The 15,537-nt window shown below is 33.1% G+C and overlaps 1 protein-coding gene across 1 annotated transcript in view; it reads left to right on the plus strand.

Moving 5' to 3' along the window:
- Window positions 1–15,537, plus strand: part of LOC130900497 (homeobox protein Nkx-6.2) — a 68,485-nt gene that overhangs the window by 35,882 nt on the left and 17,066 nt on the right. The window contains exon 2 of the mRNA XM_057811169.1: window positions 3,268–3,452. Coding sequence (XP_057667152.1) covers window positions 3,268–3,452 — 185 coding nt within the window. The remainder of the gene's footprint in view (window positions 1–3,267; window positions 3,453–15,537) is intronic.

Consider the following 15,537-nt stretch of genomic DNA (forward strand, 5'->3'; position numbering starts at 1 on the left):
ATAGAATGGAGGAGGATTAGCTGGCATTCAAGGAAAAGCTAACTACCAGAAGATCAGCAGGTAGACCTCCAAAGAGATGGGCCAAATCATGGATATTGATATCCCTAGATCGAATCCGGAGAAACTAGAGAATACAGAGCAAGCCCTTAAATAAGTGGAAGAAGACCTTTCCTAATCGATATTTGTATCTCTTCATAAGCATCTCTTTTTCATTTACGAAACAATCGATTGTTAACCAGAAACACAGTCACGGAATACATTTGTCACCTTGGGTGATGGTGATCTCTACCTTCACTGATTCAAGCTGAAGCGAGCGGCATAAAACTTCACGATTCACTCTTTGAACTACAATAAAAGTCTTGATCTCATGCAGTGAGGGTTTGAGAAAAAGTTACGGAATGTTTGAAAATTGCATGGAATCTTTTAAACTCATGTAAAATTGATGGTACTTCTCTGTATAAAGTAACATTTTTCCGTGCGAATGATTGATAGGTAATGAAATATAAAACTCTAAATCGCAGTAAATATGCCTAGATGGATATTCATTCTGTCAAAAAAGGATTAGTTTTAAGCCTTATCTTTTTTGAAATGTAATAATCTTTTGAAAGTCTAAATGACAAGCTCATGGCAGATAATATACTGACAGAATTAAGAGTTCTTGATATAATAGAATTAAAAACAGATTTAAAATTGGAGCCAACCAAGAAGATGAGAATATTAACATGGGTTAATGTATACTTGCGTGCATAGAAATCGGCCTACTGTAAACTTTTGACTTTAACTATACTTTTTAATTATTCATTAGATAAATAAAGAAATGTGTTGTTTGGAAGAAAATTTAAGATTCTTTAATATGAGTATAAATCTATGAATCAGGAAGACTTATCGTTTATATGTCTAGCAACCGGTAAACAAATGAATAGTGTTTATATGATGATTGTAACGAATATAACAAATTTGTCAAATAATAAAATTATTGCGTTTGCAACAAAAATTCGTATATTATTGGTTTTTTATAATTTAAATATTGCTCAAGTTTGTTAGTTTAATATGTATACTACACCAAAGAGCCGCTTAAGTTATTGCTTAAATCGGAAATGGACTTGTTCAGCGAGCTGTTGCTAGACAATTTGATATGATCCGCGCAGCGGTTCTAAGAGTGTGCCAGAGTTATTAAGTGTCTGGATCCTTTCATAGGCAACCTGGAATAGGCAGAAGGCGATTTACAATCGCTCGTGATGACCGCTTTATTGTGTCAACAGCATTAAGAAATCGTCACCTTAATGTCTTTAAAGTGCGACGACAGCTCGGCGAGGTGCGAGGAGTGGACTGTCAGTGGACAGTAAGACGAAGACTGCAGGAAAATAACGTGATCCCTAAAACACCTGCGATTGATCCAAATCTTACTCCAGCTCATCAGCAAGCATGCCTGCGTTTTGTACAAGATTTTCTGAATATGCCTCCATGATAGCAACCAAAGAAGGAAAGTGTACCAAAGACCAAGAGAGCGATTTGCAGATTGCTGCTTTGCAGAGCAGACTGCTTATGAAGGTGGTTCCTGCATGATCTGGGGTGCAATTTCTATAGGAGCACGAACAAACCCTGAGTTCATTCATAGGGGCGACCGTGTTCAAGGAACCTGGTACCTAATGTTGACTACAATGGAGACGATTTTACCTTTATGCGTGACAGTGCAAGGCCGCACACCGCCTGAAACGTGCAAGATTACATTGCAGAAGTTGGTTTTCGTGTTATGGAATGGCCAGCAGACAGTCCTGCCATAGAACATTTATGAGATGAGCTGAAAATCACAATTCGAGCTACACATCCTACCCCAAACTCGATTCCAGAGCTTATTGTTGCAGTAGAAGAAGAGTGGTTTAATATACCACAAGAAAGAATAGCTTGGTTTGCCTAGTCGCATAAAAGATGTTATTAGGATAAGAGGACGTCATAACCGTTATTAGGAAATTGAGTGTTGAGTTTCAAATTGTCAATAACCCTATTTATGTTAATAATAAAAAAGCTTAATGCATTAATTTTATTATGTTAAACATAGAAAATCGTTTTCATTTATACTCACATTAAAACATATTAAATTGTCTTTCAAACAACATATTTTTTGATCTGATTAATAATTTAGAAAAATATAGTTAAAGTCAAAAGTTCACAGTGGGCCGATACCTATGCACGCTAGTTATAAATGTGTTTTGAATTGTCGTCTAGCTACAACATAAGCATGTCAGTTCCGCTATCAGATTACGCCAAAGAGAAACAACGAGGAGTGATCTAATTTTTGTGGCGAAAGATGATGAAATCCACTGAAGAATTATAATAATACGGACTTTATCAAGTAATAGCTTTTGCACGGATAGAAATGTTTAAAAGTGATAGAACCAACATCACACAAAAACGAAGAGTTAACTTCGATCACTGACGACTAACATTCAGCAGGCTCAAGAGAGTTCCAGCAGATAGAGGCGAGTTATTCTACAGTCGCATATTCTTTAAACACTAGTCACAGCTCTGCCTATAAAATTATCTACATCGAGATGAAATTCGGTAAAGTGTATGCGCGATGGGTACCAGCAAACAAAACCAAACGTTTGTACATCTGCCAACGTGATTTCAATTCAACTGTATAAACCCGAATTAAATCGCCAGAGTATGGAGTGAAAACACAACCAATCCCCAAAAATTAAAAATTATGGATATCGTTCAAGAAAGTGGAACTAACCCTGTTAGTACCACTAACATTCCTATACGGAACGTATACTTGGATGAAGGTAAATAGTGCAGGATACAGTGATTTTTTTGGCGAATGCTCTGAAGGTAGAGGTCGGAAAAGAGTTACGTTACGTTACGTAAGTTAAAAAAGTTATAGAACGAAAAGTTAAGAAAATTTATAACTTGCTACAAATTACTTCGAAAGATACAGCTCAGTGGGAATAATGTTGATGCATTTTCGATTGATTTATTGTTGATATTTATATATCTTGATTTCTATCTAAATGAATCTAAATGTCGTAAATGTTTTTATCATAATAATGGCTAAAAAGTACACGTATTTGGGTATTTGGTCGTGAATACAATGGTTCAGGTTACTATTCACTCAAACAATGTGTACTTTATGTATCATTTATTATGCAATAAAAACTTTTAGTGGACGTAAATATTTACTTAGAATGTCCATTATAATTATGGTTAATATTTTCCTTGTTTATAATTAAATTAGGAAACTACTTATACTATGTTTTCTTTTTATAGTGAATCAAGGTAACATGGGCGGTATAGGAGGTGATAAAGATACGAAAAAGAAACACACGAGGCCTACTTTTTCCGGTCAACAAATATTCGCGTTAGAAAAAACTTTTGAACAAACCAAATATCTTGCCGGCCCGGAAAGGGCGAAATTAGCGTATGCCTTAGGAATGACAGAATCACAAGTAAAGGTAAGTTGTAGATAACATTTTATATCAAGAGAGCAAATGAATTATAACGGTTAAGTCTGATTAGCAAGTTCTACTTTGGTTGATATCAAATGTATAAAATTTGATCAATCTAAACCAGCTACTGATCTTCCTGTATTAAAAGTTTAATTCCAAGCTAAAAGCCTTATTTATATATAAGTTGATTCTTCTTATTTGATTGGTGGGGAACTGTACAGTTCACATCAGGTGATGAAAGAGCTCTTTTGTCGTAATATTTTTCTTAATAGTGACTCTCTTCTGATAACACTTGATGTTACAAAACGAAATCAAAAGGAGACAACAGACGAAATGAACACGTATAGAAAATGAAGAATAGAAATGTCCCCGGAAAATATTAAAATGGATACAACAAGAATGAGGGGTTGGAAAAGCGATTTGAATCAGAAAATGAAGGCAAAGATCTGAATGGCGATACATAAGCTAAAACAAAGTGGATAAACAGCATTATAAATATAGAATTATGGAATAATTTACAGACAACATAAACGAACAGATACATTATGCGAACATAACAATTTTTTGAGATATTAAATGAATATATATATATATATATATATTTACATCGTTTATGATACAACTATATATTTATACAGGATTTTAAAAATTTATAACTTCCACTTAAAAAATAATTGTAATAATTATGATAATTTTCAATTATATTCTGAAAATTGATAAAACCAACAATGCCGCCTGTTCAGCTAAAAATAACGAAGTGGGTGAGTGAAACAAGAGATTACAGAGACCTTCGATATAAAAACCAATACATCACTCATATTTTTGCTAGGGATAACGAAATCAACTAAGCATTAATATCACTTATGCTATATTTGTTCAATGACATTAGGATTTAATTGTGTACGTAAATATTGAATTATAAATTTAAATAAGTTGGTGATTACTGCGGTTCGTCCAAAATCCCAATATAGACCTATTATTTTTGTCAACATCCTGGCTTATATTCAAATCTCCGCGGCTAGAGATTCAATAAAAATGCAAATTTACTGAGTAACAAAAGGGGGCATTTACACTTGTCAAAAACGTTCTTCAAAGAGAATGAAGTTTCCAGAGGCTTTTGAGCGTCGCGGCGGCAGCGCACGACATCGTTTTCATTAATTCGATTTATATCCGGGAAACACCCGTTGTTACAGGGTGCTCCAATTTAACGATTACGACGAAAAAAATAATTTTATAGATTTTCATGAAATAAATACTTTTTGATTTTTTTTTCTAATTTTCACCGCTATGCAAGTTAATAGTTGATATCATAATATAACAGACTAACTAAACAAATCTGAAGATCGGTAAGTATGAGCTTGATAAGGCTTGATTAACCAGGTTTTTGTAAAATCGTAAAAACAGTTCATTCATTTAGGAACATTCAATTACTAGGAGAGTATAAAAAAGTGATTGTTGATTCAATTAAAGGTAATAGTGATTACAAAAAGGACCTTCAAGTAAAAAATATGCTGTGTCCAATTAAGTCTAACACATACGGGAATCTTTGTTATTCTCAGTTTTATGAAAAAAGAGTCATACTTTATAAAAAGTTCTGCAAGATATAAAACTTAAGATGCAACAATCAGATACTAAAATTTACCAATAAACATTTAGTAACACTTAGGAAACACTGACGGCTAGTTAGAAATGAACACTCTGTTAAGTAACAAGTGAAAAGATGATGCTACATGCCATACCACATTAGCTTTGAGGGAATACCTTGAAACTATTGTTAAATGTCACAGTAATACAATATTATTTCTTATGGGGCTATCTTCTTTTCATAGTAGATGGATAAAATAGTATAGCCCGATATAAACTGTAATGAACGTAATTATCTTATTGTTTTGATAAATAGATATTATTGACACTTCATTTCATGTTCTAAATGTGCTTAAGACTTCATACCGATGTTCCAAGTTTCTCGTCATGTTATGGAATAAGGGTTGTCCCAGATCCGCGAAAAAGACTCTAACGGTGTTAGATTAGGTATCAATTCATCGATGGTTTGTTGTGCCCATTTAAAAATGGCAGTTGTAGTCATTTCTCAAATGTATATGGCTGAAAATATGATGTCTGAAGAATGTGAAGGATAAGGAAGGTCAGTAAATGGTGGAACGCATATGTTTGGAATATGTTTCTGAAGAAATTGACGAACTACGGCAGCAGTATGGCTAGTTGCCACGTTTTGCTGGGAAATTTGGTATCGAAATGTCAAATTACCAGCACGACAGTATGACGTAGATTTGTATGTACCTCTATTGATACTATTCGCGATAAAGTAGGGACCAATGATTCTGTGTCCTAAAACTGCACAGAGAACACTCACTTTTGCACTATGTAAAAAACTTCTTGAATCTCATTTGGTTTAGGAAATCCGAGAAATCTATATGTGTAACGATTTACATGGCCCGACAAATGAAAATGTGCTCCGTCTCAAAACCATGCATTTTCCAAAAATTCAGGATTTTCTTACTGTAACGTAGGAATTCTGGCATAATATTCCACTTTACTGTGATAATTGTTGATGTACCTGATTCACATATGAAACTGCACCCAGCTCCTCCAGGATACTTTGCAAGGAAGTTTTTCTCGAGCCAAGATCCAACGCTGTCCTTTTCGGGCTGTCTTTCGGATTTTCTAAAATTCGCTCAAAAACCGGTCATGGTTATTGTTGTTAACTCTCCTCAGACGCCCCGAACTTCCTTTCCGTTGATACATCACCCGCATTTCTGAACTTCTCAATAATTTTCAAAATTTCAGCATTACTTGAAGAACTTGATCATACACGTATCGCTGACGTACACCATTACGTCGGCGTAATTTCTTATGAACAAAAATAATGCACTACCAGAAATATCCTCTCCTCTGTACTTAACACTATTTTTAACAATTAGACCCTACTTATTAATTGTTCAAGGTTTTGTTGACAGGTCTACACTAGTAAACTTGGTAATGATACCGCGCATATAGAGACATCTATGTTTCAGTTTCAGCACTGTTTATTTCGGGATTTACTGTATTGGATAACTAGTGGTAGTTTTTGCATCTTCATATTTTTTATTCAATAGTGTTTGTCAATATTCTTAAAATAAGAGCACTCTACTCTTGAGTAATATTTTTTGAGAAATCGTAAATACGGCACAAAAAAATTAATAAAAATAATAGGTCTATCGCATGTTCCTTCTTCGATATCTTTCCTCATCCAAACTCTAGTTTATCACTCAACTTCTTTCGTGGTCGACCTCTACTCTGTGTTTCAATTGAAGATTTACCACTTGCTATTTTACCAACCCATCGGCTGTCATTCGACGATAAGATGATTATTCCTTACGCTGTGATATCCTTTTATAAAGCTATCTACATCACGTGATTGTCTGATCTGTCGTGTTTTTTCCATGATCTGCCTGAAAATTTTCATTTTTGTGGTCTCCAAGAGCTGTTTCGTTTTGGATGTCACTTGCCTTGTTTCTGATGTATATATAGGTACGATTGATGTTGCTTCGTAAATTCGTGCCTTTGTTTCTTGTCTCAGGTGTTTGTTTCGTCATATTACATTCTGAAGACATCCCGCGACCTTGTTTGCTCTGGCTACTTACCTTACCTCGTCTTCTACTTCTTCATTACTGGTTATGTCAATTCCAAGGTACTGGATTTTCATTCTCAGTGGTAAGTATTATTCGGCATTCTAGCTCTAATTTGCATTTGATGGACTCTTTTCATGATTGTAAGGTCAAGCTGGTTTGTTATGTTCGATGGATTTCCCAATAATTTGTCTGAGCAGGATCTTATTGATGTGAATCCTTGCTGCTAGTCTTCTAGTGTTGTGATCGACCTCATTTTTTCGATGATAAGTTCCATTGTTGTATACAGCAGATTTATCTCTCTGTAGCTAGAAGCATCTTGTTTATCTCCTTTTCTAATCATGAGTATAATTCTACTGTTTCGCAACCTGTCTGGTATTTTACAGTGTAGCAGTATTTTACGGTTAAGATTTGTATGTTCTTGTGTGAGATGTTTGTAGTTTTAGTAGTTTATTGGAAAAGAGAATACGATTTCCAAAATTGCACAATTCATTTCAGAAAAAACATATTGTTTTGTGATTAAATTTGTAATAGATTTGAATATTTCAACTAGTTCATTGATTACGAGAAATATGAATTGTTATAAAATGATATGTAACTGTGCTTATTTTGAAAACTTTTATATTTTTATACCATTATTTTTGATTATTTATCTTAGTAAAAATAGTTCGATTGCCTGGTTTCCAGCTACTGAATGGTGCCACTGAATTACTCATAGGTGGGGGACTATGATCCGGTCTATTTTAACCCCCGTTATAGCTATACTTTAAGTTAATCGGATTTATTATTCGGAATTGTTACTATCCGATCGTATCACGGATGTTGAGAGTGTCGGCACTAATCGCTTGGATGACAGTTTCCAATACGGACGACTTACCGCAACCGAATATTTAACATATTTGTATTAGATTTATAATTGAAAAATTAGCATACTGTCTACACTGAGAAATTTTATACTAAATCTGAATTAATATCTGGTATTACGTATAAACATACAGGGTGTTTCTAAATTCATGCGACAAAATTCTAGCTCGTATGAAGTTAAGATGGGTCTTTTCTATTTACTCAGCCCAACCCTTTTCGAAATATAACCATTAAAAAGTGGTCACTGAAATTGAGTTTCTATTTTTTTCTTTAAAATTTCAATAAAGCTAGAAATTCTGTAATGTTCGTGCACTCGTACATTATACGGGGGTGAAATTAGCAACCCATACATTATTCCAAAAACTTCAAGATGAAGTTCTATGAAATAAAATTATTACTTAAAATATTTTCATATGAAAATATTTTTTATCCTTAATTTTTTTAAAAAAACCAATAACTGCAGAGAAAAAAAAATAAACACTATAATTTATAATTTTTTCCATAAATTGAGATGAAAACAATAGATATCTTAAAACTTCATCTTGAGAAAAAGTTTTAATATGAAATGAAGTAAGGGTTGCTAATTTCACCCCCGTATAATGTAACAAGCATATTGAAAAAATACCCGGGGCTAGTCCTTTGCGAGTACACGAAAATTGCAGAATTGAAGTTTCTAGCTGAAATGAAATTTTAGGAAAGGGGTGGTATGAGGAACTTCTGTTAGGTATAGGAACAATCACCTCCCGAATTTTGTCGCATGAATTTAGAAACATCCTGTATATCGGATAAGTCGCATTTCTCAAAAATATGTCATTTGAAACATTGTTTTTGAAAAATGAATAATAGTTTTTTATTATTATTATGAACTGAATGGAGAAAATACTAAGCAATGAAGCGATGTGAAGCACATAATAAGATAAAAATGTATTTACATTGACGAAATATAAAAAAAAATCATAGAGGAATAGTTTGAGGATTTACTTAATGTAGAAAAAGGAGAACAAATTAGAATTCGTAGGAGAGAGACAGTAAGAAGTAATTAAACAAAAAGAGAATATGTGAAGAAAGATTGTTTGACCACTTGTTTGAACAACAGATTGTAACACTTCACTGGCCGTCAAGATTTTTGTAACAGAGGCGAGACCTTTATTTTTAAAATGGAAATACCCGTCAAATAATAGAAAAAAATATTTAGTAAGCTCTCGCATGTATCATGTATCAAAAATTACTATTCTGTTGAGTTTCATAGTAAGTGGTTCTCTGTTCATAGTGCAAGAAGTGATAAAAACGAAAATGTCGAGTCAATCTTACCGCAGTTTCAAAACCTGTCCTGACAAATTTTACTATATTTGTAGAGAATTTATGGTGAAATCGCAAGCCAGGCCATTTTCAGAAAATGCGAAAAAAGCCCTTTTCCAATATTTTGGTACTTTAATTGGAGACCAAGACAAGCAGTGGGACCCCCACGTGTCCTGTGTTAGTTGTAGCATGTCATTGGTGCAGTGGATGAATGGGAAGAAAAAAAGCATGGCGGGAACTTACTCACCATTTTGACGACTGCTATTTTTGTCTAACAAAGACTGAAGGTTATTCTAAGAAAGGAAAGCACATGATCGAGTATCCAAATTTGCGTCTGCTATACGAAAATTTACCAGTACCGATTGCGCCTTTAGATCCGCAAAATATTGTTTTAGAAGATACTGGTATAATACTGATCCTATTTTAACGAGTTCCAGTTCTGGCGAGCCATATTTGATTGTTCAAAGTGAGTTAAATGATTTAGCACGTGATTTGGGGTTATCTGACATTTTTTCCCGAAAATTTGGGAGCTGTTAGTGATGAGCAGGGTGAAAGGTTCCACCAAGATATTAGAACAATGGAAATTCGGTATCAAGGATGGTGGGATTCGGCCATGATGGGTGATTACTGTTGGTTTCTAAAAAGAGAAAGTGCAACTCCTCATAAAAGGAAAAAGTAGAGCTAATTGATATTTAATAGATATATTTTATATAGACGCATGTTTATTAGATGTAAACTTTAAATATTGTCAATATATACGATTCAGAAAACGTGAAATTATTTTTTTAATAAATATTAAATATTTTACCTATATATACTCAATATAATCAAAGATGAATTATCAAGTATTATAATTAATTAATAAACAAAATAGATATCAAACAGCAAAATGTATAACAACTTTTCTTGTTCAAGCAACTAAAAAATAAAGCATTATAAATTATTTTTCCGAGAGCTATAAATATCCATGTAAAAATCCGGAAAAGCCTTTCAAGAAAGCACCGCAATATTTATTTTATACGACATAAAGTAAAACTCTCGGTTTTCCTGTCTTTTATCTCATATCAATCAGATGTGGAAATCCTAATAGCCATCACGATGTTTGTTATAAACAAGTGTCGCCCCCACTGTGCATTGCGTTGCCGCTTGCCGCCCTAATTCAATTTGTCAGAAGATTATACGGCATAGCCACACACCCTCTCTTAGACAATATATCATAGAGAGTACAGTTGCCCCCATGGTCTCATTGACGGTGAAGTTGGAACACAATCGGGCACTCATCTGCTACACTATACACTGGCGGAGCAGTTCTTGACTTTAAAAGTAATTTAATTCCAAAATTTAACATGAAAGAAATGCAAGTTCGATTGTACATTATTTCTTTGCGATTTAATGATAGACTATCTTGAATAAAAGCATTTCTACACTTGATATTTGAATGAATTCAGAAAAATCCTAGGAAAATAAGGTAAATTCCAGAAAGTAGTAGAAAAGATAGTTTAAAAATTGAAAGGAAATATAGACCTTGTCTAAGAGATGAAAATCGAAAATAAATGCAGAATTATTAGAAAAATATTAGTAAAAATATGAAAAATTGAATTAAATGCACTTCTACAACAAAAGTTGACACATATTAATGCTTTTGTTTGAAAAATGGTCTGTAAAAACTCTGGTACGCAGCGACCACATCCAACGTCAAAATTCTAGAAAGATTCTAGTCTAAAGTTCTTTCTTGGTATTGTAAACGCTACTTGGTATGTACCTGATAATAATATTGCTCAAGACACCAAAATGAAATAGTGTAAAAGAATAAATGTCCAGTCTATCCCAGAAATACGCTGCGCTGTAAACCTTAGCAGCTATCCTAACTATTTGACAAAGAGTAAAATTATTGAATTTAAAAAGACTCATAAATTATTTAGTAATTAGTCTATTATAGACCCCAATATCCAACTCAATAATTTATGTAAAATTGTAAATAAGAAATAGTTACTGGACTATTTCCTATATGTCCTGTTGATTCCAACAAATAAAGATATTAAAAAGGATATTAAAAAAAATACAGTCAACCAGTCGGACTATAAATATTTAATGAATTATTTAACCTACGCTCCTGATTTTACAGGACGGACATAAAGAGGCATTTACTATTTACTTACCCAATTAAATCGACAAATACGGGATTAAAGGTTCATAGACAACTCACAAGCTTGCTACCAATAGGCAAACCATTTTTGAGAAGGGGGAACTTAAGAGACAATGTGCACCGGATATAAAGGACAAATTTTAAAAATAATTAATGAAATAATAAAAAATACTAAAATGTAGGAGTACAATCAAGATAAACTTTGATTGCTTTACTCAATACATACGAGGGTTGCACTTAAATTTTTACAATCGAACAATAGGTAGCGTTAATGAAATGAACAGTTGCACTAATGTACTTGTGAACATTGAAGTTTGTTATTGTGAAGCCAGCGGTAATTTAGAAATTGTCCGAAAAGTGGTTGATAGAGAACGTTTAAAAGAATCATTCGTCGAAGTTCTTGATGATTTTTCATGATTTTGAATATGTCCTTACTTCAAAACAATGAATAGAATCGCTTCGTCTAACTTTTGGTGATGAAGCATCATCAGAGAAGACTGTTTAAAACTGGTTTGCAGAATTTCGTCAGTGATGATGTCGAGAAACATGGATGGTGTGCGCAACTTTATTAAAGAAGATAAGCATGAACTGAATAATTGAAGGAGTAAAAAATCGAAATAATGTCTTATTGCCCGTATTAACCCGATTGTTCGCATAGTGACTTTTTCTTGTTCCTCATTGTCAAATAAAATGCAAACAAAAATTAAAAGGCAACCCTCGCACATCATTAAATATTTGAGCTTGGAATAACCATATCATTGAATATTTTGAGTTATGAAATGAATTGTCCAAAGGTCAAAGCTACCAAATGAGTCTGTGACAAATCCACAAGGTCTCTTCATTCTCTTCCCTCGTAAACAGTACGGTCGAAAGTTATTAATTCTCTAGAGAGCGCTTTATTTAGCATTTTTATTTAATCTTAACGTAGTTTTATTATCGTGAAAGAATCCCCATTTTTTGAATTAAATCCTTCATCTCGAAAGAACAAAAAATCAGTCTACGCGAGTAGTGCGGAGATATCCTCAGGGACGGAACATCCATATTTTACATGGATTTTGTTAGAATATTTTGAGATAATATGAGTAGTCGAAGTTTTAACTACAGATTTTTTTCTGTTTGATTAATAGCTAAAATGTGAGTTCGAACTGCAATATTGCAAAGAACGTTTTTCTTCTGAATGGTAGTTCGAATATTCATTAGAAATTTTTCACTTCTGGTGAGACATCTAGCTAATAGCTAGAATGTAAAACAGGAACAGATTATTGATTTAGAATTCAAAATCTACAATATTCATGGAAATACCCCCATGGAATAGAACAACACAAGCCAACAAAATCAGAACCGAGTATATTCAAGGAATACTTATAACCGATCACGGAAAGAATTAGTTTTTTCATTATGCTCGATCACCATTTCCAACCATAATGAAATTTGCAATCGATAACGAATTTTATTTGATGAATTTGATACATCTGAAAACGGTAGTTGAATGAGGTAAGAATCCTAAATAATCGATATCGGAGATAAGTAAATAAAATACATTCAAAAATTATGTATGTTACACCACTGGTAGTTTATTTTGGAAACCCCGTGGAGCGTTTTTGGCGAAACGCTTCGTTAATCTAACGCATCCTTGGAGAATACAATAAAAAATAATCTGGACCGAATACTCCCCATGCTACAGTTTTACCACCAAGAAAATCATTGTAAACATCTACTTTTTACCGTCTCCATACCTTCATTACCTTGGATGCTTGAATTAAAAATTAATTTTATTTTTGTTACAAGTTTAATTAAATTAAAATATGAATGACTCTCGCAACGGGTGTCAAATTTAAAGTTGAACTCTTTTAAAGATTATCTGAAACCCCAGCGACACAAAAAAATTATAATTAAAAATCTCCCGGGGGAATTAATTGCAGTATTCTATGACTAAACTGTAATTAGGATCTTCTCAAAATAACCACGCGGTTTATAGTGTTCACTTGAGTTTACTTCCTCTAAGCACAACTATTTAGAGTTGAGTTAATTAAAAATCAAATACGAGGGCTGCTACTTAAGTTTTTAGATATGGCAAGACTGATGTAAATCTGACATTGTCATCTTAAAGTTTGATATTTTTAATGGCGAACGTACTCGGAACGTGTTGTCAGACAAATACTATTTGAGTTGTTCACAGATACTTGGAACATTCATTCATCTTGGTCAAAAAATGGAATTAAATCGCGTGCGAGTGTTTTCCAATACTTTCGACGTGGTAATCCAACAGCAGTGTGCCGATCAACACGCTTCGACTTTGACTTCGACAAAAACGTTTTTGAACAGTTAAAACATCGCCGTACAGTCCCGTGTTTGGCACCCAATGATTTCTTCTTATTCCCACAAATTAAAAATAAATTGCGAAGTCAACGTTTTCCTTTACCTGAAGAAGCGGTTGATGCTTTCAAACAATATGTTTTGGTGGTACCTCAATTGGAATGTAAAAAATGCTTCGACAATATGGCTTTCCTTAGACCATGGGCGAGTGAAGACAATGAAATTACACAGCGTAGTGAGAATAAAGATAGGTATGCATTTAATAATGAAGATTTAGATATAAAAACACAGCAGATTAAATATATTTGAATGTTTAAAAAAGAAAATAACCAGCAATCTAATAACGCAGTCATAATAATAATTGCAGAAGTAACTAGAGTAAATAAATTTTCCATTTATCGAGTAGTCACGAAAGTGATTGCTGTGGATCATTCACAGAACCGAAAAACATGTAAAGAAAAACTGAAATCAGTCGACAAAGTTACTCAAGATTTTATACGTGGGACATTTTATAGTTTATATAAGGAGAAAAGGGTAGCGACATTAGAAGTAATACAGTAAAAGGTAGCAGATTATCCAAATACAATTACAGCAGCTTAGAAACATTGCATCAGTTTTCAAGTTTTATCAGCATGTGGTTTTAACACAAAAAACTGAATAAAAACGAATAAACAATAAATGAATCGTCAAGGATAGTTCGATGGCGACAAGATTATTTGCATCAGATAAAATACTACCGAAGCTCTAATAGACGAATGGGGTTCAAAAAGGACTCAGTTCACGTCTGTTTAAACCAAACTCCTTTACAGGCAGGTAAATTTTACACGTCTATTTACGTTTTATTATTTAATATTTAGTTGTATTGAGTTAACGAGATATAATAATGATTTTTTCCTAAGTTCCAATTAAGTGCATCTGTATAAAAAACGACGAATAAGGCAGTCCAATTTATAATGATTGCCTTTTAACGAATACTTTCTCTCATAAGATTTATACATTTTTAAAAGTTTTTGTGAAATTAATAAATTTATAAAATGAGGTATCTACGCCTATGTTAGATCAAAAAAATTGTCGGCAAGAGTTTTTATATAAGTTTTTATAATCTGCAATTGATATTGGAAGAACTATACTACATGCACTAAAATGTGTAATCCTAATTATTCTTAATTTTATTTAAAGAGTGAGCTGACTTTAATCTAAGGCTTGAGAATATGGGACGATAAGTTTACAAGTATTTACCGATGTGAAATAAAATGTCAAATTAGATTTAACAGTAATTACACGTCCAATCCAAAAATTCGCTAGAATAAAGACAGAAAACAAAGCTCACGTCAAATTCAACTTCAATATTGTCAGTTATTCACGATAGATTAATATATCGTTGTCTCTTTTTACGATTACTACCGAGAATTTAAAGAAACTATCACGTATTTCTTGTAGTTGGTCTTGTGGAAAAGTTATTATGTTGTTATGTTTTATTTCTATTGATAGAAGATAGTTTATAAAAAATGAGTTCGATAAATCATAGATTGAGTCACGTGATGGAAGACCTCCGCCGTTTCTACTTTATGTCTTTCTGTATTTGTCAATTTCTTATTCTCTTTCTTGGCTACTGGCAAAACTTCAACTGGCCTTCATGAGTATTTCATTTGGTTGGTTTTTGAAGAATGCACTGTATGTTTATTTTATACTGTCAATAACTTGCCACCGTAATTTCACTGAAATAAAAAAAACAGTTACAAAATGTTAATCAGAAACTTTTTTAATTGGTAATGTAAATGCTAGAAATTTTTCCATTTATTCATTCAAAAGAGTTTTTTTGTGTTCCGAAGCATTGATT

This window comes from Diorhabda carinulata, chromosome 1 (genome assembly GCF_026250575.1).
Source record: "Diorhabda carinulata isolate Delta chromosome 1, icDioCari1.1, whole genome shotgun sequence".
Classification (NCBI taxonomy): Eukaryota; Metazoa; Arthropoda; class Insecta; order Coleoptera; family Chrysomelidae; genus Diorhabda; species Diorhabda carinulata.